The following is a 27200-nucleotide window of genomic DNA, read 5'->3' on the forward strand; positions in this document are numbered from 1 at the left end:
TCAGGGGCTGCATGCACACCTGTAACCCTGGAACTGTGTGGGGTAGAGAAGGCCGGGGGCTGCATGCACGTCTGTAACCCCGGTACTCTGTGGGGTGGAGAAAGGAGGACCTTCCTGCCTAGTTTCAGGTTCAGTGAAAGCCTCTTTCTCAAGAGAATCAGAAAAGGCAGCACCAGAAGTCCTCCCCTGGCCGCCAAGCACACACATGGGTGTGCACACTGCATGTACCATACACACATGTGTACACACCAAGATTTGTGCTCTTAAAAGCAGAAGACATGATATCTGGATCCCTTTCTTTGCAGTTTTCCTTCTGGGGTCTCTTTTCTCACTCATAATGTGAGAGTTTCAACTCACATTTGATTATTCTCCGCCCTGCTCTATATAATCTCTATGTTTTATTTTAAACAGAAAACATTAGGTTACTTTTAAAGACCTCGCAGCATTTTATCTGGTCTAACCCACTGCACATTATATCACTATGGCTTCAAACCATGTCTTCTTCTGACCTGTGGGTGTAGCTCAGTGCTGGAGTGCTTGCCTGGTATCCACAAGGCCCGGGTTCTATCCCCAGTATACTAAGAAAATCCTCTTCTCTAAAAAGTGTTGGTGGTTCATCTTATGCACAGAGATATCTTTATGCCTTTGTTTAGCAGTTACCTAAAATTCTGTTGTTTGCTTTGATTTCTGCCAACAGAAGAGGTGGACAGTAAATTGATACAGGAATCCTGAAAGCCCATGCATGATAAAAAGTCTTCAGATAGCAGCCACCTAGTACCAGGTTTAGGAGAGCTGCTGCCTAAGAGCAGGACGGCCACTAGAGGGCGTAAGGACACACGCCTCACAAACCTTTGCAAGGAACCTCACTAGAGCACCTCACGCTAGACACTAGAGTTCTAGTGGGAGCCACAGGAGACTCATGGCCCCATCCTGACCTCCTGAAGTGCCACCGTGAGTTGTTCTGGCAATAACATTCATCAAGGAATCAACTAGGTATATATTCAGTGCAAGGGGCTGGAAATGGAGGCGAGGTGGTGGCAAAGGGTCCCTTTGTCTGAGTTCGGCCTCAGCTCCACGCCTGTGTATATGAATATGCCTGGGCTACTGTAACAACATTCCTGGATGGAGAACATTTTTCACTTTTAGACTGGGCAGCTTAAATAAGGATTCAGATCCTAGCGCAGGTCACTCGGGGTCCTGATGAAGGTCTCCTCCTCCCTTGTCCTCACAGTATCCCACATTGCAGAGAGAGGTGGGGGGTGGTGCACTGGCACTCTGGTATCTACGAGGACACTCATGGCATTGGGTCCCCTCCCCGCTTTCCCATGACTCTCTTTGGCCTTATTTCCCACCTCAAGGCCCTCTCTCTAGCCACTGACACACTGGGGTTTGGGCTTTGACAGGATAGTTGGAGGATGGGGATGGCACAAATGTCCATCCCATGATGCTCATTCTGGTCTTGTCACTTCCCATTTGTTCAAATCTAATTTGTCCGCGTATAAAATGGATTGCTAATGGCATTCATTACAGCGTTCGGAAGAGTTGGTGCATTAGCCAAGAAAAGCGCGCATTACAGAGTATCCGTTGAGTTGCTCTCGGCTTCGGCTTCGTTGTTTGTGCCTGAAAGCATGTAACGTGTAGCCAAACTAAATTTAGAAGCCAGTTCTCCTAACCACTGTTCTTTTCAGTTAAAAATCGGCCGGTAAAGTGATTTTGTAATTTTAAAGACATGAAGTACAGTTCATAGCTCTCTTCCCTGGCCAAAAAGCACAAGTGCATGCTGGTCTACCCATATCCCCCAAGCTGCACGGACCTGTCAGGAGCACCTGCAAACTGTATGCTACCTACTTGCGTATTCCAGTTGTCCGTTTCTGCCCCTACCAGCCAGCCTTTCCATTCATGTGGTGGGGAGAGGGCACTGGGAATGTCCACATGTCTGCATCGCTTACAACAACCAGGCCTCATCCTCCCCCAGCAACTCTAAGTCCCATGCCTGTTTTAAAGAGGCAAAAGCAGAGAATGTAAGTTTTCCCCTAAATCAGGCAAACTATGAGGCAAGATTCGAGCCCAGGTAGTGTATTCCTAAACTGATCACTCAGATGGTTGTTTATTCCATTACTGTTCTTTCTGGCATATTCTGCTTGACCAGTGTCTTGCTGTACAGGATGTTAGATAAAATGTTTTCCTCTCACTTACCTGTAAGGATGTCATTCTGGAGTGCAGGGTAGGCTTAGCACCATTTGCTTCCAGCTTCTGCTGCCTTCATATGAAATAGTCTCTTTTCATTTAACATCATGATGTCTTTATGTCGCCACCACATTCAATGTTGATGCTATTTTTATAAGTGTTCTTAAAACTTTGTTCACCTTTTTCAGTAGAGGCAAAATACCTCATTTAAAACTTTGTTTAGAATCACATTTATTTTATTAGGCTTTTGGCAAATAAAGAAATTAGGCTTCTCACTCATAATTACTGTAATTAAAAATGGAGTATGTATTAAATCATTTTGGATAACAAAAACAAAAACAGTATTTTAAATGAGCCTTAGTGGGTGCTATAATAAAAGCTGTCTTCTGCCAGGCGGTGGTGGCACATGCCTTTAATCCCAGCACTCAAGAGACAGAGGCAGGAGGATCTTTGAGTTCGAGGCCAGCCAGGTCTACAGACTGAGTTCCAGTACAGCCAGGGTTATACAGAGAAACTGGGTTTCAAAAAACCACGAGGGGTCGGGGTAGGGGGGAGCTGTCTTCTGTTTGTCCAATAGAGGGCAGTAAAACAGGTTTGTTTGTTTTTTTTTAAGTTGGCTTGGTCCCCTCTCCTTAATTTCCAGTAGCTAGGAATAGTAAATATTAAGTGAGATTTTTAAAATAAATTATTTCTTTTCTGTCCTAGGCAAAATTGGATATTGCATTTGGAACACACCACACGTAAGCAGCTATTACGAAATGGGGAAGGTGTGATTTTAATTGGCCAAAGGATATGAGCAAGGAGCTTTAAGACCCGGTACCAGGATTCAGCCCGTCAGCATGGAAGCGTGAATCTGTGACTCAGGGTCTTTGCCTTTTGCTCGGGGCATCTGGTGTGGCCGCTTGGAAGCACAGAACTACAAGTATGGTCTTTGTGGTCAGAGATGATTCTTTCTGTGTGCACAAGCCGGTGCTTAAGGCGCCCCTGCTTCTCAAAAGTTCTGTGATTTGGCAAGCGGAGTTATATTGAATAGTCTATTATTAGTCCCATACTCTGATTAAAAGAAAACTAATTTTACCAGAAGTTGCCAGTTTGCAAGGCCTGTCCCAGGTCCAGCGAGCTCCTGAGCTGTAAGTGGCAGACAGGCCATCCTGGCCCGCTCCTTCCTGTGTGACACAGTGTGCCGGGTGACAGCGTGCTCCATCTTTCTTAACTTCCCTTTACAGCAGTTTCACTGAGTCCTTTTGCAGAGCACCGTGGCTATACAAGTTGGAAAAACAAAACAAAACGTGGTTGTCCTTATTTTAATATTTTTCTAAATCACATTTCTCTGGAAAGGATTTGTCAGAAGACTGTGACAAAGCCTCTTCTGTGTCTTAAACCAGTGGTGGGAGTGTGGGGCTGGCTGCCCCCAGGTAGGAAGCCATCTGCCTGCCTATGACTCTGCTTCCTGCTGAAGCAGTGGCCTGAGATGACAGTATTGTGGCTGCCTTTCTCTTTGTGTGCATGAAACAGTTACTTTTGCCAATCCGGTGTAGAAAGGAGCCGGAGTAGAAGCAGCTCGGCCTCGCCGTGAAGCTGTAGGCCCCACCCTGTGACTGTAGTGCCCTGAGTAGATACATACGGTCACATCGACAGACCACCCCTAACTGGTAGCTTCTGTCCACTAGGGGACAGAGTTTGAGGACGGAGAGTGAACTCAAGCACCTGACTCATGCAGAAAATACTCATTTGCTAGCGCTGAGCTCACAGGATGCCAATTTCAGCTCAGAATACAGATTGCCATCAATGGGGGCAGCTGAGCCATAATGCAGGCAGGAAGTCCTTGTCTCCCACCCTTAGCTGAAACCCTGGGATAATTATATCTTTGGTTCCAGAATGCCTTCCGCCAGCCCTGTCACCATGTGGGCTCTGGCATGATTTGTTAGACCACCAGTGCCGGATTTCTCTGCCGACCATGTGGTCGGCACTGTGTAATAAGCTTTACAAGTGAAAAGCCCCAGCCTGTCTCTGGACCAGCAAGCAGTGGGCGATCTTGTGCCATCGTTGGTCGGTTGTGGTATCACTCCTGGGAGGGACTTGAGGGTTCAGATGCCTGCTCCAAAGCTGGCAGGGCAATGCTTCACTGTGATTGGAGCAGGGAGGGAGTACAGGGAAACTGTTCTTGGTTTAAAATGTCAGAATTGTTTGGTCCTGTTAATACCATAGACCGGAAAACTAAGACCAAGAATAAATGAGTTGATTTTCCTCGGGGATGAAAACAGGAACAGAACTCACTTTTAGTTTTAAATCTGTCTTGTTTGCTCACGGCTACAACTGACTTCATTATTTCCTTTGCTTCATTCATCCCTTGCTCCATATAGCAGCTCACACATGCACATTCTGCAGGTTAAATCCAATAGTTCCTAATTCAGAGAAGCTGGAGTAGAGCCGTTCCCAGCTAGAGAGTATCCACAGTTCACATTTTGCTGAGATGTCAGTGTCTTGTGAAGGATTGAACTCAGGTCTGGAAATTTTGGTTGTTTATTATTTTGAGAATTGTTCATCCAGGGAGACAGCACACACATGCCTGTAATCCCAGCTCTTGAGAGGCTGAGACAGGGGATCAGGAGTCTACACGAGATCCCCATCTCATTAAAAGAGGACTAAAATTATCCATCAATACCTGGAATGCTATTGAGTCTCAAGTCTGGAGGATGTTATTTTTTCTCCTCGTAGCTGTTCATCTTTTGGTGAGAGCACAAGCCATAACATGTTTGGTAGAAAAGGAGAAAACCCCAGCTTGTAGTGATGAAATAAAAACTGTCTTCCGAGCCTGGAGCTAACAGCAACTATGAGGCAGTTCCTGGGGTGCCACACACCTGAGCAAGCATGCACTGACCAGGCGATTGGCCAGGTACCTTGTGCAGAGCACATAGGGCGCACAGCAATCCCAGGCACGGTGTGTTACTTGGTACTTGAGAATGGGAAAGCTCTTTGGTTTTCCCCAAAGTTGGGCATGGTTACCACCGATGGCTCTAAGAATGAATAGGGAGACACACAGCCAGAGCAGCTGAGTGGACAATGTCCTGCTCTAAGCAGGGGCCAGCCACAGCCTGCTGGGGCTCTCCAGCCAACCCTTTTCTCACCAAGACCACATCTCCCACTCATTTTCTAGTAGCATAAAATGTTTCCCACCCCACCTCTAGCCATGTGCTCCCCACACAGTGCCCTGGCTTATGGACACGTGTGAGTTCAGCCATCCTCTACAGGCTCTGTGAGTTCAGCCTCCTCTACAGGCTCGTTTGGTGACCTAGATAATAATCCACTTTCCTCCAGTCGCCAATTCTGCACTTGTAAAGTGAGAATTTCTTCTTCTTGGGATTGTCTTGACACATGCTAGAGCATCCAAAAACAGTGCCGGGCGTGGAGGTACCCAACATGCACACCTTCCCATTTAGGAAGGAGCCCCCACTGTTTAGGGACAGTACTGTGGGTCCGCCTTTTTGAGGGGAGACTCCATTCCTTATCTTCCTATATTTTTAACTGTGACCTTATTAGCACACGCACTGTTGTCTATGAAAAGATTAATATGTCTCCCCTTAAATTAATTCTTAATTCTGTTTGATAGGATTCACTGACATCGATACATGATTTCCTTGTAATTGATGCCTTGATTAATGGAAATATTTGTAAAGCTTCTATCATGAATCCCAAGCTAGCTTATCCTTAATTGTAATCAGCCGCTAATGTGGCAACTGTGTGTGTCAATTTGCCCAGATTTCAGGGACCGCGTCTCATAACTGCAGAGAAGATAGCTCAGCAGCTGTCAATTCTCGAGCCTGGCATTAATTTATTGTCTGCCAGCTTGAATTACTTTCTCCTTTTGGCAAGAGCTAACTATCTCATTCTCTTTTCTGGTCTTGTTTTTTCCCTTATTTATTTATTTATTTATTTATTTATTTATTTATTTATTTATTTTCAAGAGGCAGGGCCTTAGTCACACCAGAGCACAGTCACACAAGGTAGACTGAAATCTGCCAGCCCACCCCTGAACTCCTGGGTGCAGTCCTGCCTCAGCCTCCCAAGTTGCTAGAGTTACAGGCACGTGCCCCACGCCTAGCCTTTCCCTTCTCCTTTACATACCTCCTCGGGCCCAGCCTCCGCTCATGGGGTGCTTCATCTGGGGAGAAACAGAGGCCCATTGTCACATGTGTCCACCGAGTTACATAGGTGAGTAATAAGTAGCATTTGGCCTCAGCAGAAGTGATAAAATAAGCCAAGCCAAGCGTTACAGCCTTGAGAAATGACAATGTCGTTCTGGAGAGGAGACTTCAGTCCCTTAATAACTGGAAACAATTGGAGATAAAAGTCACCCAGCACTAAGTCACAAGATAAAGCGGGGCACCGAACGGAAACAAATGCCCAAGTGACTCTTTAACCTTTACATTGTGGACGCTGGTTTTTGTCATCTTCAGCCCCAAGTTGAGGTTGATCCTTCATGACCCACATGAAAAGGCGGCTCAGGCAGACTAAACGGTTTACTAAAGCTCTTGTGGCTTCTCAAGGGCAGACTCTGGTCTCTCGACTTCACAGTGAGAGCTCTTGTGTATATCTGCTTTCCTCTCTCACTGGAAGTAAAGTTAAGAAAACGATGCTTGGTGATGCAAGAAGCCCCAGTGGGAAGAGGGGACCAGTCCAGTCTCACCTGAGTTCATGGAGGAAAAGAGAAACCTTACTTCAAGCCCAGATTCACAATGGTGACGAGTATGGCACATGGAATACATGTCTGATCAGGACAGGGCATCTCGCGTTCTTCAAACTGTAACCATTAGTAAGAGAGACATTCTATGTTTTCAGTATACTGCGTGTGTGTGCACGCAGTCACGGCCTGAAACAGGCTTCCTGAACTGATACCTTAAACCTGTGCCATGTATGCTTCAGTTGTTGGAAGTATGCTAGCCTGTTACCCAGTGGGAGGTTCTGGTCCTACCTTCCTTGTAGGATGATGCCTCCTACATGAGGCATGGCCCTGTGGTGCATCGTAGGGAAATGATAGCCGTGGATACTAAGGGACCTGTGACCCCCAGATATTCTGATCCTTTTTGGAGGATGGCGCTCTCCAGAAGGGGAGTTTATAATAATTAAAAGTTTGGGTAATATAAGAAGTTAAGAATTCCCCCAGCTGTTTCTTGCATTCTTATTAGAAACCTGTTTATTTGGAAAATTCTGCTCATGCTTTTGTTCACCTTCCTCTCTTTGAAGGAAAATGATGCTCTTGCTCTATGAAGAAGGCCTCCGAGTCGTCATCCACACCTCCAACCTCATCCGGGAAGACTGGCACCAGAAAACCCAAGGGTTGGTAGGGCCGTGCAGTGCATGGCAGTCCTTTATGCTGGGAAAGGGCAAAGGCAGATGATAGTTGCATTCCTTTTTCTTTCTGTTTTTCTACTTGTGCAAGTAGCAGGCATGCGCACAGAAAAGAGGCATACCAGAAATAGTCGTGGTGTTTTCTTCTGCAGTGCAAAGCAAGTGATCTCCCCAAGCCACACCTCCTTCCCCACAATCCTCTACTACTCCCAGCCTCCATCCCACTCTCTCGAGGTATTAACAGCTTGGTGCAGACTGTCTATGACTATCACTGGCGTACAGGAATATTTACGTGCAAGTGGTTTGCAAACTGTATTTATTTACTATAATATCTTTTTACTGTTTGAAAGTTCCTCACATGCACATACTTTTTCTAATCAGATCTGCCCCTTAGTTCCTCCCCTGTGTACTCCGGCCACTTTCCCTCTCAACTCCATGTGCCACTTAGTGCCACCTTTGTACATGGGAGTAGGACCATCTACTGGTGTGGGAGGGAGGTAGAGAGGCAGGGTTTCTTTTGTTCTGTGTACTCATTGTGTGCGTGTTTGTGCGTGAGTGTGGGCACGTATGTGCTACCACATAGACGTGGAGATCGGATGACAACCTAGAGTGTCTCCGTCCTCCACGCCAGCCTTGTTAGAGACAGGTTGGGTCTCTTCTGCTGTGTCCACCAGGCTAGCTGGCCCAAGCTTCTGGGGCTTCTCTTGTCCCTACCTCCCATCTTGCCACGGGAGCCCTGGGATTATGGGTGTGAGTTACCATGCCAGTGTCATATGGATTCTGAAGATCCAAACTCCGGCCCTCACTTGGACAAGTTCTCTAACCATTGTGCCATCTCTCCAGCCCAAGAGTTTGTCTTTAAGAGGAATTTTTAGGGGTGTGTTCAACTCGAGTTCGGCTACTTCTTTCCTCCTTGGTGAATAGCTTTAATTCCTTTTCTTTCACTGAAGTCCTTGTACATCCCTGCCTTCCCAGGAGAGAGCTGGCTAATAGCCTTCTCTGTCTGAAGACAATACAGGCATTTGTATAGCTCATTTCGGAATCCCAGGATGCTTTGCTGCTGCCCCCCCCCCCGCCCCCATATCTCCAGTGTTGTTGTGTAGCCTGGGCTAGAGCTTCTTTAGATAGTCCTCCCTCTGACCAGCTTTCCTAAGCCTCAGTGACCCATGGGATGAGCTGAAATAAGGAGCCTCCAGCTCATCCTCTGGGCCTGCTTTGACCTTAGTGTGGGCTCAGAGTTTCTCGTGTTCCTCTTAAACTGCACTTCTCAGAGTAGTGTTATTCTACCTCCTGCGGGGTCAGGGGTCTCTGCCCTGTCTAAAAAGCCTTAGTCACAGGACTTGCTCTTCTCCGTCATCCCATTCTTCCCCAACACACACACACTTCTTTTATTTATTTTAGAGAGAATCTTTTATGTAACTCATGCTGGCTGGGAAAACACAAATCACTATGTAGCCCAAGCTGGCCTTGAACTCTGAAGCTTCCTGTTTTGCCTTCCAAGTGCTGGCTTACAGGACTGTCTTGATCTGCTGAGTACTTTGTCCACTCCGGGCCTGGGGATGCATAGACAGCCCCATCAGAAAAGGGAGAGAGGTTTAGATAAACTTGTTCTCAGGGAAACCGATTATGAAACTAAACAGATTTATGAAGGTGGCCCCCAGTCTTAGGTGGCTCTCAGAACCCCACCAGTGCCTCTAGTTGATTCTGGAATTGTGAACTTGAACTTAGGGGCAACAGTTCTTCCTGAGGCTTCTCAAGCGAATCCCATGAGAGAGGGCATGAAAAGTAGGGGTGTGGCTGGTACTTTTATTCCTTTGTTTTTGTTTTTCAAGACAGGGTTTTTCTGTGTAGCTTTGACTGTCCTGGAACTCACTCTGTAGACCAGGGTGGCCTTGAACTCACAGAGATCCACCTGTCTCTGTCTCCTGAGTGCTGGGATTAAAGGCGTGAACCATCACTTCCCGGCCTTTGGTTCTTTTCTTTTTGAAAAAAAAAAAATCTAAAAACATATTAATTAGGTTGTATAGTTCATACAGGTCAGACTCAAAGCAAGAAGATAGGAACTGTCCCTCTGGCTTGCTTCCACCAGCCACCCTAGTTCAGGACCCTGTCGCCCTCCGCTTTGTCTGCTCTTGATTCTCTCTGATACGCTGCAGTTCCATGTTGTGATTAAAAAACAAATAACAGGGCTGGAGAGATGACTCAGAGGTTAAGAGCACTGCTTATTCTTCCAAAGGTCCTGAGTTCAATTCCCAGCAACCACATGGTGGCTCACAACCATCTGTAGTGAGATCTGGTGCCCTCTTCTGGCCTGCAGGGGTGTGTGCAGACAGAAACACTGTATACATAATAAATAAAGAGGAATTTAAAAAAAAAAACAAAAAACAAAAAACAAATAACAGCAGCAGAAAACTCAAAGGCGGACTAAGAGCACTTGCCATTCACTCTTCTCACCGAGGACCTAGGTTGGTTCCCAGTTCCCACACGATGGCTCACAACCATCTGGGTTCTTTTTCCAGTTCCAGGGGATCCAACACCCTCCTCTGACCTTTGCAGGCACCTGCACACACGCGGTGCACGTACACAAACACTCATACAAATACAATCTAAAACGTCTTTTAAAACCCAAAACCTTCAAAGGAACTTTTTGCGTGCTATCCTCCCCTGTTGCTAGTCTGTCTGCTGTGGCCGTGTGTGCCCCTACTGTGCAGATGTTCCAGCTGTCCTTCTCAGCTGTTGCTTGAACAGGTCTTACAATTCACATCATTTGTTGGGTTCGAGAGGTATAGCTGGATGTTTTCCTGTGTCCCGCCTGGCCCCCGGTCAGGACAAATCTCTCTCACCCGCAGTCCCGCAGCTGCTTATAAAAAAAAAAAATCACTCAGAGGCTTAATATTATTTACAAACTGTATGGCCTGATGGCTCAGGCTTCTTGCTAGCTAGCTCCTATAACTAACCCATTTCTATTAATCTATAAGTAGCCACATGGCTGTGGCTTACCAATAATTTCATATCTTGCTTCTCCCGGCAGCGGCTGGCATCTCCTTCCTCTCTCTCCTTTCTTCTTCCTGTCTATTTGCTTGAATTTCCTGTCTGCTTCTAAGCTGCCCTACCATAGGCCAATACAGCTTTATTTATCAACCAATCAAAGCAAGACATATTCACAGCATACAGAAAGACATCCCACAGCGGACAGTTGGCTCAGTAGTTAAGAGCACTTGCTGCTCTTGCAGAAGATCCATGTTAATTCCCAGGAGCCACATCAGGCCTCTCACAACTGTAACTCCAGCTCCAAGGGATCCGATGCCCTCTTCTGGCTTCTGTGGGCACCTGCAGCCATATGGCACACACACCTATACTCAGGCACATACACATGTAAACAAATAAATGGAAATTCCAAATTCTTTTCCCACCGTAGTGTTCTCATATTATTTCACAAAGTATTAAGAATACCTCCTTTCTCAGTATCCTAGTTTAGAAAGTTATTTCCTCCCATGGTCCTCATCTGTTGCATGCCTGTTAGTGAACCTCTTGCCCGTAGGCTCAGAGATATTGGTAGGCGGCTACCTCACACATCTGTCTAGCCTAACTGGTCACTTTATACCCAGAGGCAAAGACAGCCCCCCAGAGAAGTCATAGGACCTGTCTACAATGGCAAAGCCAGTGAGAAGCAGATGTGGTCCAGATGTGGGCTCCAGCCTCAGTCAGCCCTGTCCCTCTTATGCTAAGTGCCCCCTGAGGTAAGCAGGGAGTGAATGAAAGGTCACTCTGCTGGGAAGGCATCAAGCAGACATACATTCAGGAGCTCTCACCCAGCCTGCTTCCCAACCTGGTAGCTGATAGCCCACCAGGCTTCCTTGGGGAGCAGCTGTGTGAAAGAGGAACTGGGCCGTTTCTGTTTGGGTTTGTAGGAGAACTACAGGGGAAATAGCCACAGAAGGAAAAGACAGCGACAGCAAATACGGTCTGGGGTCTGACCTAACCACTGTCTCTTAGGACTCCTTGCAGCAGCCCTTTGGGGCAGAACTCTTCGTCTGGTTTTACCCTAGAAGAGTATCCAGTCCTAGAGGCTCAAAGCCATGCTGATTTTGTAATCTACCTGTATCGTATTGTATTGTGTCTATTGAGTTTAGATGTGGTTATTTTCCCTGTGTAGGCATGTTGTAGAAGTTAGGGCAAATGCACATCACGTGTGGTGGCACACAACTGTGATCCCAGCACTCAGGAGGCAGAGGCAGGCAGATCTCTGTGAGTTCAAGGCCAGCCTGGTCTACAAAGTGAGTTCCAGGACACCCAGGGCTGTTACATAGAGAAACCCTGTCTCAAAAAAACAAAACAAACAAACAAAAAGGGCAAATGCATTGTTTTGGGGGAAAGGAATTGATGAAATCAAAGTTGTCTGATGTTTTATCACTGTTAAGTGCTTAGCAGTCTGAGGCTAATGTACTCATTCTAGACAACAAAAAGTACAGGATATGAAAATATCTCAAACCACCACAGAATGTGCATTATAAAAAAAAAGAACTTTCTTACTGAAAATAAACTTGCATACATTTTTTCTTGGTATAGATAGCTTTTGATTCTTAATTTGGCTACAAAGCTACACTGATAAGGACCTGATTTTACATAAAGAGACAGCATTCAGAAATAATTCTGTGATGGGGAGTCCTTGGATCAGATGTGCTCAGATCTGTTTTCCTCCTGCAGGAAATCCCTCAGTCACCAACCCCATAAAGACAGTGACAGAAATTCACCTCCTGCTTCGGGTGACTATTGTTACAGTGTGAGCTCCTGGATGTTAAAAGTTGTTTGTTTGTTTGTTTCCATTCTAGCATATGGTTGAGCCCTTTGTACCCACGAGTTGACCAGGGAAACCACACATCTGGAGAGTCAAGCACCCATTTTAAAGCTGACCTCATCAGGTATTTGACGGCGTACAATGATCCGTCTCTCCAGGAGTGGATAGACACCATCCAAGAGCACGATCTCTCTGAAACCAAGTACGTGTCCCCTTACCAATATGGGAGGCTGAAAAGGGACTCCTGAGTGGCGAGCCACACAAGTCTGGAAGGCAGGGCCTTGGGAAGGAGTGGAGTGGTGTTTGACTGTGCTGCATGAGAGGGTGAGGGGATGAGAGCAGAGGTGGTCGCTCCACATCTCATGGTTCATGGGTATCAGGGTGGTAGTGGGTCTTAAGCCTCCCCCGGGGGTGATCGTAGAATTCCTGAGTTCTTTACCTGGTACCTTTGTGCAGGTAGCCTGCTATTAACTGGTTTAGCTAATAACGAACTTCAGAATAGCAGTTACTATTAAGGAGGCATGGCCCTGGAATGCATTAGCTCCTTGAACTCTTCTGTTACATTAGTTTTTATGTGTGTTCTGTGGGCTTGGGGTGTCACAGCACAACCTGCATATTACTTTATTGTATTTTACTTTATCTAGTGTTTACCTTATTGGCTCAACCCCTGGACGCTTTCAAGGAAGTCACAAAGATAACTGGGGACATTTTAGGCTTAGGAAGGTAATAAAGCTTTTATTATTTTAACATTTAAAATAATATAATGTGCCTTCTTTCTTCCTTTTCATTTATGATGGATATCTGTTCCTAGGTCTAAATCCCAACCTGTGATAGACAAGCTTTGTGTTCTTGACTTGTTCCTCAGCCTGCCTTTTGTCAGCTATAAAATGGACAGATTTGTGTCAAGTAGTGAATGTAAAAAATAGAAAGTTCTGTAAGCAGGAGAGCTTGTGGCCTGGGACTTGGTGTCCAGCCTAGGCAATAGAATGCATTTGTGTGATCGCAGATGCTGCAGGTTGATCAGCATCTGCGTTTTTCAAGCCACTTCTCATCCAGCTCATGCTGCATCATAACTTGGTTCCAGGGCAGGCAGGCCGATTAAAATGTATGCACGGAGACAGGAGTCGAACAGGACTTTTTTCCGTGTGCCAGAGCTGAGCCTACGGTAGAGAGTGAGTCTGAGAGCTGTCAGTTCGGTTCTGTGTTTCCTACAGCATGCTGCAGCACATGGAGACTGAGGGGTGTGTGTGTGTGTGTGTGTGTGTGTGTGTGTGTGTGTGTGTGTGTGTAAATATTAATACCTGAGCTGTGGAAGGGAAGGTAATACATATTAAACCACAACATCAGTCAGAATCTGAGTTCCACTGGGGCAGGAGCTGGCCGCATTCTTCTCGCTGTCTGCTGCCTCCAGGTAGTACATATTTAAGTGGATAAAATTTCCAAATACTTGCCCGGTTATTCCTTGAAGTTTGCATAAGTGTCAAGGCAGGAAATGCAGATCAATCTTCTGCAGTGCTTTAGGTGGTTCGTATCCATATGTAAATAGCCCTTTCACATCAGACAGCCACACTGGAGGCCAAGGATTTTGTCTGCGCTCCCACCCCCAGCCCCCTCAGGCCCTTGCATATGCTAGGCTGGTTCCAATGCAGCTGCACCCCAGCCCTGGAGCACAGTGTAAAGGTGAGAGCTAGAAGGTCTTTCCAAAGGTAACAGACTGGAATGTACAATGGTTTAATCATGTTAGTTTAGTTTAGATGTATTAGACAATTGTGATTTCAGGGTGAGTTTATCTTGATATTTCTGCTAAGATGGGTCTTTGAAAATGTTTTATTTTGCTTTTGTTTTTAATGCAAATCAAAGAATTTTGGAAGAAACTTCCTGTCCACATATGTCTTAGGGTTTCTATTGCTGTGAAGAGACACCATGACCATGACAACTCTTATAAAGTAAAACATTTAATTGGGGTTTCAGAGGTGTAGTCCATTATCATCATGGTAGAGAGCATACAGAGAGTAGAACATCTTGCAGGCAACAGGAAGTCAATTGAAACACTGGGCATAGGAAACCTCAAAGCCCACCCCCACCGTGACACACTTCCTCCAGCAACTCTATACCCACTCCAACAAAGCCACACCTCCTAATAGTGCCACTCCCTCTGAGGTTATGGGGGCCAGTTACATTCCAACTGCCACAGCATAATGTATGTGTGTGGGGGAAACATACTTTTAGTATTTAAATAGTTCCCAAAGAAGAAAGTATCTATGAGCATAATGTTGATGGCTAATAATTTCAGAGTTTCCTTGTAAATTAGGTATTCCAAAGATACAGTCCATGTTGTTAGCATTAGGGCATTTCAGATACTGTTGTTACTCCTGTGACCGTTGCATTTATTTTTATTTCGGAGCAGCTTCTGCGGATGCATGCCCCATCTGTACCTAAAGGCGAGTGCTGGCCCATTGTGGGTCAGTTTTCAAGCATTGGTTCCCTGGGGCCTGATGAGTCCAAGTGGCTGTGCTCAGAGTTTAAAGAGAGCTTGTTGGCAGTGGCAGAGGACGGCAGAACTCCGGGAAAAAGTACAGTTCCTCTTCATCTGGTGAGCCCTCTTGCTCTCTGACTTCCTAATCTGTAGTCCAGAAGAATTAAGAAACGGCCTTCCTTATGACAGCGCTTTACTCTGGGGTGGGGAGAGGACACTCTTATTTGTGGTCCTGTTGCCACCCAGGGCATCCGGTGTGTTCAGGAGCCTCGGCATAGCCACAGACTTGCCATGTTGTCTCGTTCTTCTTTCAAGTTGTCAAGCCAAGTGAAGAAATACCAAATATATCACTGCAGAAGAATCAAAGCTCTGTTCATTATATAGAGACCTGTGAATTAATGATGAATTTTATATTCAACTTAATATTAATTTGGCATTTCTGGGGGGAAAACATTTAAATTAATGTGTAATTTTTCATCAGTTATATACATGCTTCCTGTAGATTAGTTATTACCAGTTATTTTCCAGCAAGATGGGGATTTTCTTTTAAGATATAATTTCTCTCTAAGTTTTTTAGTTAAACATTTTTTATTAACATTTCCATTTTCTTAAAAATTAGCCAACATTCCTTTCTTTCAACATGATTCATGCCAAGCTTTATTGTTTTTTATCTTTTCTTGCTTTTTTTTTAGATCTATCCTTCTGTGGAAAATGTGCGGACCAGCTTAGAAGGATATCCTGGTAACACAGTTGTGGTTTCTGTGTATATTCCCAAAATGCCTTGGGCATGTTTTGTTTTGTTATGTTTTGTTTCTCATCAGAATTGGTTAGAGCTGGAGAAATGGTTTTCCCTTATCCAGATAAAGCGGATGAAACAGGTGGTGAGCTCTGCAGTATTCCAGAGAAGGGCAGTTCAGGCACTCCGTGCAGTGTGGCTTTCCTCAGCTTTACTAATAACCCAACATGTTGATTGTCAAGACAAGACGTCTGCCCAAAGTGAGCTCCCTGGCTCACTACTGCCTTGACAGCTTGGCTAACATCCTTCTCTGCCTGTGTCGGAGGTTCCGTAGTCCTTCCAAATTTACATCCCAGATACAGATACAGTTAAGGCCTAGAGCTAGTGATGATGATTACCTTTTGTGTACCTTAGTTGACACCTCATTTTTCAGGTGCTTCACCTGCAAATGCCTAGTCTTATTTTCTTAAAAAGAAAAAACTCTCAACTTCCTTCTTCTCTTTTCCACCACTGAGCACTGAGCTTTTAAACAGAGCATCCTCTATAATGCCACCAGCTTATTAACAAAAGCTCCAGAGAGCATGCCTCTGGGAGAAACTAAGTCTGATTGGCATTCATGGCCTGCTGGTAGCAGAATGCACTAAATTAAAACTAATTTTGCCCATTTATTGCTTATGAAATTAGATGTGACCTTGCCAAAGGAATCTCAATAAAGCTGAGAGTATATTTGCCATTTGTTGCTTTTTAATGACAAAATAAAATTACTTCACTTTGACTCTGGGACACAGGTAGTTTTTCTTTCTGTACTTCTAACAGCCTAGAGCTATTCAAGGGCACTTTTAATGGGGGAGAATGTGGCATTTTCAATGAAGCAACTTTGTAAGTGGTTCTGCAATGGAATGTTTTTAGCTATTTGCAGTAGGAGACAGGACATACCTTATTGGCCCCTGGAGTTGTCCAAATCCCTCTCTGCACATAGATTACTGTGATGAAGTTCCAAGGTGTGTTTGGAAAGTCACTGATGAATCTGCAATGGATTTTTCTTACTGAAAAAAAAAAAAAAAAAAAAAAAAGGCAGGAGTGTTTGCTGCATATTTTCATCTCTTCCAGTCTGTGAGAACCTCCTCTGCCTGTCTGTCTGGAAATGACAGAGTGAAAAGGCAAAATGGGCAGGACTGGGTTTTGTCACTCACTACCTTCCCGAATGCCCTGCCTAGGACAAAAACTTAGTGAAGTGTTTCATACCTCCCTATGATCGTAAAACAGGCCCAGGTTCTCCCTGTGGTCTTTTCCAATACTTCAAGTCTGTGTGGATACCATCCCCACTGAGTAATTAAGTAACACCTTTTTTTTTTGTTTTTTGTTTTTTGATTTTTGATTTTAGATTTTTCGAGACAGGGTTTCTCTGTGTAGCTTTGGGCCTTTCCTGGAACTCACTTGGTAGCCCAGGCTGGCTCGAACTCACAGAGATCCCCTGGCTCTGCCTCCGAGTGCTGGATAAAGGCGTCGCACCCCGGCTTAAGTAACACCTTTTCTTTTCAGATAGTAAACTGTTTACTTGTCTCTTCTCCCAGAGAAAGGAAGCCCATGAAGAGAATGTACCTAATTTGAGTTCTGATAGTGTAGATCTTTGATCTCAACTACTCTGGAGGATGAGGCAGGAGGGTCACAAATTCAAGGCCAGCCTAGGCAATTTCGTGAGGCCATAAATACAAAGTAAAAAGTGCCAGGAATATAGCTCAGTCTAGGGCCCTTGTCTAGCCTGTGTGAGTCCCTAGGTTCAGTCCTCATTACCAAGACAGACACACAGAGAGAGAGACAGAGACACGGCGTGCCTGCCTGATGTAAGCATGGACATTTTCTTTCAATGAACTATGACTTAAGTGAAGTCATGGAAGCAGTTGTTTATCATCTCCCCTCTCACTGTTTATAGAGATTTTCTTCTTAATGAAGACGCCTCAAGTTATACTTCATTATTTTTATTTGTTTTCTTTTCCTTCTTTTAAAAGCCGGGGGCTCTCTTCCCTATGGCATCCAGACAGCTGAAAAACAGAATTGGCTGCATTCCTATTTTCAGTAAGTAATTGGTTCTCAGTGCTGCTCTTACTTCATTAGGACCAAAAATGTTGTCTCAGTCTGTTCTTTAAAAAAGTACCTTATATAATACAGCTAGATTCTTTCATCTACATATGTTAGTGATAGAAATAATTTAAAACAAGGTTTTGCAAAATTTTTTGGAATAGGTTTTTAATACCAGAGTAAAATTTATCTCTGTAAGGTTTCTATTTAAATATTGTCGGGCAGAGAAAAAGATAAATAAGAGATCCTGTTGGGTAGTTTATGGTTTACATAAGCAGTGTTTAGTTCACTTTGCCGAAGCATGAAGTATAACCATCCTGACTCTAGTATGTAGGCCACACGGCACACTTGCCAACTGTAGGGTCTGTGCCTCTGTCTCCAGGATAAAGACAGGGTTTGGTGTGCCAGCAGAGCTCAGGAAACCGGTGATGGGTGGGAAGGGAAAGAGAGGCTTATCCTTTCCTCTTCCAGCTACAGCACTTGCCTGTCCCGAATGTTCTAGACCAACCCCAGTGTCTTACTCACTTCAGTAGTGGCTTTGCAGCCAGGCAGCCAGAAATGAGGGAGGGAGTCCATTTCCGTAGCTTTCTGCCGAAATTCCTGTTGGCCAGCAGCATTTCCATGGTATTCGCTCCAGATGGAGAGCTGTTCCTTACAGAGCACGTCTATGCTTGGGCTCCTTTCGGTTTCCGATTCTTAGGTTCACTGGGATGAAGAAAATGGTGGCCCTCTTAATCCCGATTCCATGCTGCCCACTGCCTGTTAGCTTCAGGGATCATCCCCTTCCAAGCCAGAGTCACTGCCTCACGAGGGAGGCCATGAGGCCTTGGAACCCTAGTCCTAAAGTGTTGGAAATGTGGGAGTGATACTCAAAGCCAAACTAAAGCACTCTGAGTTAGCCCTCCTGCCTCTTAGCACTCGCCTGGGATGCGCTGTATTCCGCTCACTCTGCTTCTTTGGGGAAGCTTCTGTGGGAGCTGCTACTCAGTAGTGTGCTCTATAGGGCACTACAAGCTTCCTGCTTCCAAGAGCTCACAGTCCACCCAGAGACCTGTGTACGCATGTGCATGCTTGTGAGTACACATGTGTGTATGCATGCGTGTGTACTCGTATGTCAGAGGACGAGGAGCCCCATGTCCATGGGTTTGATGCCTTTGTGGCTTGTGCTAAATTTCCTTTTTTGACCCCCTTCCTTTTCAGAAGGATTGTGTGTTCTGAACAGTGTCATCAGCCACCACAGGGCACGCATCATGCTCCTACTGTCTTTCTAGATAGGATGTTGCTTTTTGTGCAGTTCCCTAGCATGAGAATTTTGTTGGTCTTAAGTATTTTCTGATTGGTGGTTTACGTCTCTCCTATCACTAGCAAGTGGTCCGCAGAGACTTCTGGCCGAAGCAATGCCATGCCACATATTAAGACGTACATGAGGCTCTCATCAGACTTCAGTAGACTGGCTTGGTTTCTTGTGACGAGGTAAAGCTTCCTTCTTTGTCTCGTGGGAGGTCTTGTAACTTCTGCTCTGAAATTGAGTGGAGTCCTAAAAAGTGTTTTGTGACGTGCCATTAGTCCCCAGCCTGCTTCTGTCCCTGAGACTTGGAGGCCTGTGACTAATGTCTTACTGAATGTGTGATCATTGCTTGACTGTTCATGTCTATCTAGATGTTTCTAAGATTTGCATAATGCCGGGTGTGGTGGCGCATGCCTTTAATCCCAGCACTTGGGAGGCAGAGGCAGGCGGATCTCTGTGAGTTTGAGGCCAGCCTGGGCTACCAAGTGAGCTCCAGGAAAGGCGCAAAGCTACACAGAGAAACCCTGTCTCGAAAAAACCAAAAAAAAAAAAAAAAAAAAAAAAGATTTGCTTCTTGGATTTACTTCTTTTTATATGCTGTAATAATAATAATAGTGATTAAGCAAACGGACATTTAGGGTAAATACAGAAGAAACATAAAATGTTAAAATGGTTACTTTTTTCTTCTATTAACGTCTCTTTAGATAATTAAAACTTGAGCAATCAAATCTCTCATGTGCCATTTTAAAAAACGTCTTTATTATGATATAATTCACATACCATAAAATCTGTGCATTAAAGTCTACAGTTTAACAATCTAACATGTTCACAGAATTGTACAATCATCACCATAATCTAATTTTAGAATATTTTAATCACCCCTAAAAGGAACTCACTACCCACTGACATTTTTGTTTCTCTCTTTCTTCTTTTTTTTTTTTTTTTAAAGATAAATTGCTTTGCCCTTTGGAAAATAGAGCTGTGACTAGAACATTATTAGTACCTCGCTCCTAGTCAGAACTCAAGCATTGGGCATCTCTTTGTGATTCAGTAAACTAATTGATGTCAATCACAACTAATTACACTATCACTGGGTGGAATTACTGCTTCAAGACTGAAATGGCACCCAAGAACACACTTCCAAACAAAAAAACCTTGTCACTTTTTTCTGGCTAGCATTTGTGCCTGGTTCAGGGAAGGAATACTGACCCAAAGAGATGGTTGATAAACAATGATGATAGAGGCCACCCTAAAGGCTTTTGCAGCCTCAGAGCATAATGGGAAAACAGACTTTGGAGTGCTAAAAATAAACACTCAGGATGCTTTTCTGTCATTTAGTAGCTGTATAAACTTGGGGGTTTATTTAATCTGTTTGTTTCCTAGTCTGTAAAAAGGAAGAGGTGATGGCTACATTTGGGGTTATTGTGAGCGTTAAATGAGGTGTCAGAACTGGGTACCTGGGATAGAACGGGTCCTCAGTGTGCGGTGGAAGCGGCTGTCCATGATGGCAGTGGTTACACACAGTGGACAGACAGACGTGCAGGCAGAGTACTCACACACATTTAATTTTTGTTTTCATTAAAGAATGTCTGATCTCCCTCCTAGTAATTGGCCATCATTAAGCAGCTTTCTACCTGTGTAAGGGTATCCTCACCTTCAATAACTCTAAATTTGTGGAGGGGCCGAGTCATTCTCTTTAATATTTCACAGTGTATATGTATTTCTTTTCTTTTATGTAGTTAATTTGCTGAAAAATGTCTCACAATGTTGCTCAGGCTGGCCTTAACCCCATGGTAATCCTTCTGCTCCATCCTCCCTCCCCAGTGCTGGGATTACAAGCATGGGCCATCGGGCCTGGCTCAGTGCGTGCGTGTGTGTGTGTGCGTGCGTGCGTGCGTGCGTGCGTGCGTGCGTGCGTGCGTGTGTGTGTGTTGCACATATATATTAGACAAGGTCTCACTGTGTACCTCTAGCTGACCTGGATCTGACCTGGATCTAGCTATGTAAACCAGATTGACCTCAAACTCATGGAGATACACCTACCTCTGTCTCCTGAGTGCTGGGATTAAAGGTGTGGGCCATCATGCCCTGCTCAACCTGTATTCCAGTAGGTGATAAGACACAGACCACATCATTTCTTCATTCAGGAAGTCTAGTGAGTTCTGCTTGTAGGATCTATGTGAACGACTGTGATTGATAATCAAATAAAGCATGGTTCCTGTTATTCATAAAAGGCACTAAGTAATGCCCCGTTCTTTCTATATTTTCACTGCTTATTGAGAGGATGAATGAAGATCTCATAATCATCAGATACTGAATTATTTTCTCTGTTTCAGGCACTATCTGTATTTCATGGAAGGAAAGAAACAGAGTACCTACTCTAGTATGAGTTTTCCTTTAAAATATAATAGGGTAGGCAAGGAAGGCCAGTAGTAGTCTGAGAGAGAGAGAGAGAGAGAGAGAGAGAGAGAGAGAGAGAGAGAGAGAGAGAGAGATCAGATCGGGCTATAGCAAATGCAGAAATGTTTGGAGCGTGTCTGAAGGGATCGGAGAAGGTGGTCCTAGGAGGCGATGGTTAAGGTGACGCTGACTGAGGAGTGCAGCAGCCCAACAGGGAAGAACACACTGGTCAAGGGAACAGCTCAAAAGAGGCTCTCAAGCTGGAGGAAGTGTAGAAGGTTGAGCTCTTCCTGTGTGATATGCAGAACTGAGCCGGATAACAGGGGCCCTCAAGTGCTGTGACGTCATCTGATAAGTGTGCTGAAAGCTAGGTCAGGCTGCTGAATGCTCGGAGAGTGGGTGGCTAGGAGGGAGTGGGTGTGGGCAGCAGAGGCTGGCAGTCCCAGAGCCATGTTGTTTATGGGGAAGAGCTGGTAGAAACAAACTACCCGGGATGGGGAAGACTCTCTGTGTGGAGCATTGTAGCAGGAATCTTAGATGGTCTTATTAATAAAATCAAACCTGAGGCCAAGTATTGGGGTGAACACTGGAAGATCAGAGAAGCAGAACAAGCCACAGCTAACCTCACCTGGCCAACTTCTCAGCTGATCTTGTTTCCTCAGACTGGAGGCCTCTGTGTCCTCATATCCGAATGGCTCTCAGCTGAACTGTGCTGCTAGAAGCCTGAAAGCTTAACCAGCCAAATGCTTAACCAGCCAAATGCTTCTAGTTTCTGGTCCTCACGCCTTATATACCTTTCTGCTTTCTGCCATCACTCCCTGGGATTAAAGGCTCGCTTTCTGGGATTAAAGGCATGAGTCACCATGCTTGCCTGTATCCTTGAACAGATAGATTTCTGCCTCTGGAATGCTAGGATTAAAGGTGTGTGCTACCACTGCCTATCCTAACTATCTAGTGGCTTTTCTGTTTCTGACCCCAGATAAGTTTATTAGGGTATACAATATTTTGGGGAACACAATACCACCACAGAGCATACTTCAACACCTCCATCAAGGGGACAGGTTGAAACAGTAGGACACACACAGGTGTAGAACCAAGCCCAGACTTCATCTCCACTTCTCAGTATCCATGAGTAACTGAGCCTCGCCAAACACACTTCCTGAAACACAAAGGCAAGGCACAAAAGTGCACTGGCAGTTTGATGGAGATGAGTTCTACAAGCACCCGCCACCGGCATATGACACTCCGCCGAGGGAGCTGGAGTCTGAGTGGCAGCCATGACTATAGGTAACAGTGCTTCTGATGAATATCTCATTGTAAGCATGTAAAACGACAGCTGCTAGTAGTCAGACTGTGGTAATCACCCTCTCTAGTAGCCCCTCCGTCAGTCAATTCACAGTGACGCCACAAACTGTAGTAACCTCAGAATCCATCATCAGATCCTTGATCCAGCCCCTTGGTCACCTGGGTGACCACTGTCGAAATGGCCAGCCCTAACCAGCCTGGAAGAAACAAGTGTTGTCTCTGCTCTGCAAGTGTATGAAGGGAGGGAGGAGAGCGAGCTGACCCCACTCAGCGGCCTCACTTGTCTCTTTTGGTCCTCTCAGAGTTTTGTGAGATGGCCTGGGCCCCCCTTGACAGAAAGCTGAGGAGTTGAGGCAGCTCCACCAGCCGCTCCGAGAATACCCATTACCCGCATGGTGCTGTGGGAACAGAGGAACACTTTACAGTTAAATGGGAGAGGTTGATGAAGCCGCTCATGCCACATGTATTGTTTGGTCCTTTGATGCTTCTCTGAGTATGCTGCACAGGTATTTTCTTCTTCCCTAGGAGAGCCTAAACTTGCGTTCATCCAGTGCTTGGCTTAAACATGGCTTCCTCAGCTGGTTGGATTCTGCAGTCTCCTGGACTTGTACATCATCAACGTGCCTTTCCCGTCTGTATAGCTGTTTATGTGGTTACTGGTTTCCCCTGTAGACTCTGACACCAAGCCTGTATCCGTCTTGTTCAGCACAGCCTGGCACCTGGTAGGGAGCCTGACATGCAGGAGGATCTTGGTACAGGTTTCTTTTCAAGGTTAATTAAGGAAGGTGGAGTTGAGGTGGTTATGACGAAAGATCTACCTAGACTTGGTGCAGAGATTGGGAAAGGAGCCTCAAGGATGACCCCTGAGACAGGAATATGGCTGGAAGGTAGAGTTCATTGTTGACATCACTGTAGACACTGTAGAAATGAGATGGTGGTTACAGGAGGATGACAGATTTGATTGCAGGCCTCGCTCACTGGTAAAGTCCTGTGTAGCATTTGTGAGGTCTTGGGTCCCATCCCAAGCACACATAGAAATAAACCTAGTTGCATACTTACTGTAGTGAGACCTTCAAGTGGGATTGTCTGTTCTCCACCGAGGTCTGAGGTTTTATTGTGTTAGTTTTGGTGAGGCTTTGGTTTGGTTTCTTAGTCCTCTCTCATGCTCATTGCTGATACCATAAGGCCTTGTGACTTTTCTGGGAGAGAGCAGAGCAGACTACTGCCTGGTGCTGAGGAATATCCAGGAAATACACATCAACAGGACTTCTCACTGCCAGGCACAGTGACAGATACTTGTAATTCCAGTCCTCTAGGGTCACCATGAGCTCAAGGCCAGCCTGGACACTGAGGCAAGAGCCTGTCTCAAACAAACCAAAGGGGAGGTTTTTAATATGTCCCGTTGCCAACTAAGCCATCTTAGTTAAGGTTGAAGAGCTTTGGCCATGTGTAATAATCCTCCTTCGACATTAAAAGGACTAATTATCCATTCATTCTGGACATCATTCTTAGCCAGTTATTCATTGTATCTGCTGCTATATGGAGCACTTACTAAATACGAAGCACTCTGCTAAGTGCTAGGAGCGTAGTAATAAACAGCCATCAGCCTGGTTCTGGTGGTGGGAGTTACATAAAAATCAAACAAGTTTATTCACAGTCAAATGGGAATGAGTACAATAGAAAAAAATAAAATAGAATGGTAATTTATATGCAGTGACCTTCATTTGAAGTCTTCAGGACCAGATGAAGTTCAGGAAGATCACATAATTCATGTGCAGTCTATTAACTTCCCTGATGGTATCTGGCCCAGTATCCCATGGCAATTGTTTTGGAAGTGACAGCGTTTGAAGGAGACTCCCAAACAGTGGGGGCTTCTCCCCAGACCCAGGATCAGGCACAAATCCCACCCAAACACCCATTTTCACAGAGAGATCCTTTATTAAGTGGGAAAGAAAAGTTAAAGTGGCTGCCTCTGACTCAGGCAGCAAACAGCAGCAAATGACCTTGTAGGTATAATTTTTTAAGAGGCGGAAAAGGGGAGGTCTGTGTTAGAATGGACTAGGATGTGGTGGTAAAGGAGATGGGGGATGGGGCAGAAGGGAAAGGGGTAGGGTTATTTGTCCCAGAGGGACAAAGGACGGCCTCTGGATAGAGAGGAGACACATGGCACATAGGCAGATGGTGGTTTATAAAAGCGAAGGGGGAAACCCCATGTTAGGATGAGGTGTTTAATTTTAATTGAGCATGTTAATTAGGTTGAACCAAAGGGGGCTTTTGATTGCTGGACTTCGGTAGTCAGCCTCATGAGGAAGAAGTGACCAAATAAGGAAATAGACCCTGGTGGCCAGCTTCAGGAATGTGATCTCACAGTTTTTATAAAGGCATAGGGAATGGGGGAGAAGGGCAAGGTCTGCCAGAGCCATGCTTGCCCCACTCAAGCTGGCCAGAGTCCCTTCAGCTTTTGCTACTCAGTGAGTAAGAAGATCAAGTTTTGCTGTCAGATTAAATAAATCAAGAAAAGGCTTTTCTTGCAAGTTGGCTTAAGTTGCTTGTAAATTTAAGTTAGCGTGTAGTCAGTAAATTTAAGTTAGCGTGTAGTCAGTAAGCACAAAGCTAAGCAAGGTACATGGAAGGCCAAGCAGTGGGGCTCCATCACCCATATTCTGGACCACTGTGTATAGGGTGGTGTGGACCTAGGTAGGTGCTGCTTCTTAAATGGGGGTCAGGGAAGGCCTTGTTGTGTCTGCGAGGCAGCAGTGAGTGCTGCTGAGTCAAGGAAAAGAGAGAGGTCAGAGAATAGCTTGTGGCCAGCTTTTTTCTGTGTTAGAAGCAAAATTGCCAGGGAAATCTCCTGGAGTTCCTGAAGCTTTATTAGTTATAGTCCTGTAGGCAGAGCTTGCTGTCCCGCCAGCCAATTCCCAAATAACCACACAGAGACTTGCTATTAATTATAAATGCTCAGCCAATAACTTAGGCCTGTTTTTAGCTAGCTCTTATAACTTAAATTAGCTCATTTCTATCCATCTATGTGCTGCCCTGAGACTCGTTTACCTCATCTGTGTGCTTGTCATGTTGCTTCTTCCAAGTCTGGCCGGCAGCTCCTCAGATACCGCCCTTCTCCTTCCCAGCGTCCTCCTAGTCTGGCTCTCCCACCCAATCTCCTCCTGCCCAGCTATAGGGGAGCCAGCTCTTTTTTAACCAATGAGAGTAATACATATTTACGGTGTACAACGATTGTTCCACAGCACAGGCCTGTGGGAAAGAGTTCCACATCAGTGGATTTTATCCTTTGAATTGGCTGGAATCCAGAAGTGCTTTTAGAAGGTTTATTCCGGGCTGGAGAGATGACTCAGTGGCTAACAGCATGTACTGCCCTTGGCAGAAGACCCAAGTTTGGATCTCAGCACCCATGTTGGGCACTTCACAACCACCTGCATCTCCAGCTCCAGAGAATCAGACGCCCTCTTCTGGACTCTGGGGGCACCTGCACTCAAATGCACATAACCTCCCCCCCTCACCTAACCCTACCACACTCGCAATTAAAACTAAAACTTTTCTGTTTTGAAAAAAGCACTTGATCCTGGGCTTTAGAATAAGATAGGGTTTTAATGTACTTAACTTGAACTTATGAAAAATAGTGTGCTTCTCAACAAAGCATTATTGGTATTTATTCAAAGTATTCATTAAAGTGTGTAGAATTGATAAAAATGATAGTATTATAAAAGATTAGCAGCAGGATCTCAAAAGATCTGAGTTTCTAATCTACAAAAGTGTATCTGTCGCCTTAGAGGTGTGCTTGGCTGTTGTATTTACTGCCCAGATCTATTTACATGTTATTTCCCAGCCACCTGTAAGTGAGGACATTGGCTTCCTGGTCTTGAGGATTGTGTTTTCTATAAAACAAAGGGTTTTAGAATCAAGCTATACATTCCCTTCCCTCCTCTAAAAAATATTACTTTGTGTATATGGATATTTGCCTGAATGTAAGTTTCTGTACCACATGCATGCAGTACCTCTGCAGGCCAGATGAGGGCATCAGATTTCCTGGAACTGGCATCAGAGGGTTGTGAGCCGCCGGTGGGTGCTTGCTCCAACCCAGCTTCTCTGGAAGCAGCCAGTGCTCCTTCTCTGGAAGCAGCCAGTGCTCCTTATTGCTCGGCCATCCATCCGTCCCTCCAGCTCCTTCTTTAAAAATGTATTTTAGTTTGAGTTAGGGCCTCACTAAGTTGTCCCGGCTGGACTTGAATATGCAGAGTTCTCATCTCAGCCTCTTGAAAAGCTAGGAGTAAAGGCATATACCACTGTGCTGGGTTCAGCATGGTCCCTCGATGTCGCTTCACACAGCGCATTCTCTCTCTCTCTCTCTCTCTCTCTCTCTCTCTCTCTCTCTCTCTCTCTCTCTCTCTCACTCACTCACTTTCTCTGTTATGAGCAGTACACTCCATGGGTAAAATGTATAGTAAATACATATACCAGTGACATGTAACTTGTTACTGCTGTCAGTTACTGTGTACAGTATATATATCACTGTGTGTACGAGGAACTTTACATGGCTGGCAGTATATTGGGTTCATTTACGCCA

General features: G+C 45.2%; 1 protein-coding gene across 1 annotated transcript in view; it reads left to right on the plus strand.

Annotated features, from left to right (window-relative positions):
- Tdp1 (tyrosyl-DNA phosphodiesterase 1) overlaps positions 1-27200 on the plus strand; it is a 77936-nt gene that overhangs the window by 18356 nt on the left and 32380 nt on the right. The window contains exons 6-13 of the mRNA XM_028886622.2: positions 2893-2927; positions 7432-7524; positions 12369-12536; positions 12979-13057; positions 14742-14927; positions 15503-15551; positions 17556-17622; positions 18991-19098. Coding sequence (XP_028742455.1) covers positions 2893-2927; positions 7432-7524; positions 12369-12536; positions 12979-13057; positions 14742-14927; positions 15503-15551; positions 17556-17622; positions 18991-19098 — 785 coding nt within the window. The remainder of the gene's footprint in view (positions 1-2892; positions 2928-7431; positions 7525-12368; positions 12537-12978; positions 13058-14741; positions 14928-15502; positions 15552-17555; positions 17623-18990; positions 19099-27200) is intronic.

This window comes from Peromyscus leucopus, chromosome 14, assembly GCF_004664715.2.
Source record: "Peromyscus leucopus breed LL Stock chromosome 14, UCI_PerLeu_2.1, whole genome shotgun sequence".
Lineage (NCBI taxonomy): Eukaryota > Metazoa > Chordata > Mammalia > Rodentia > Cricetidae > Peromyscus > Peromyscus leucopus.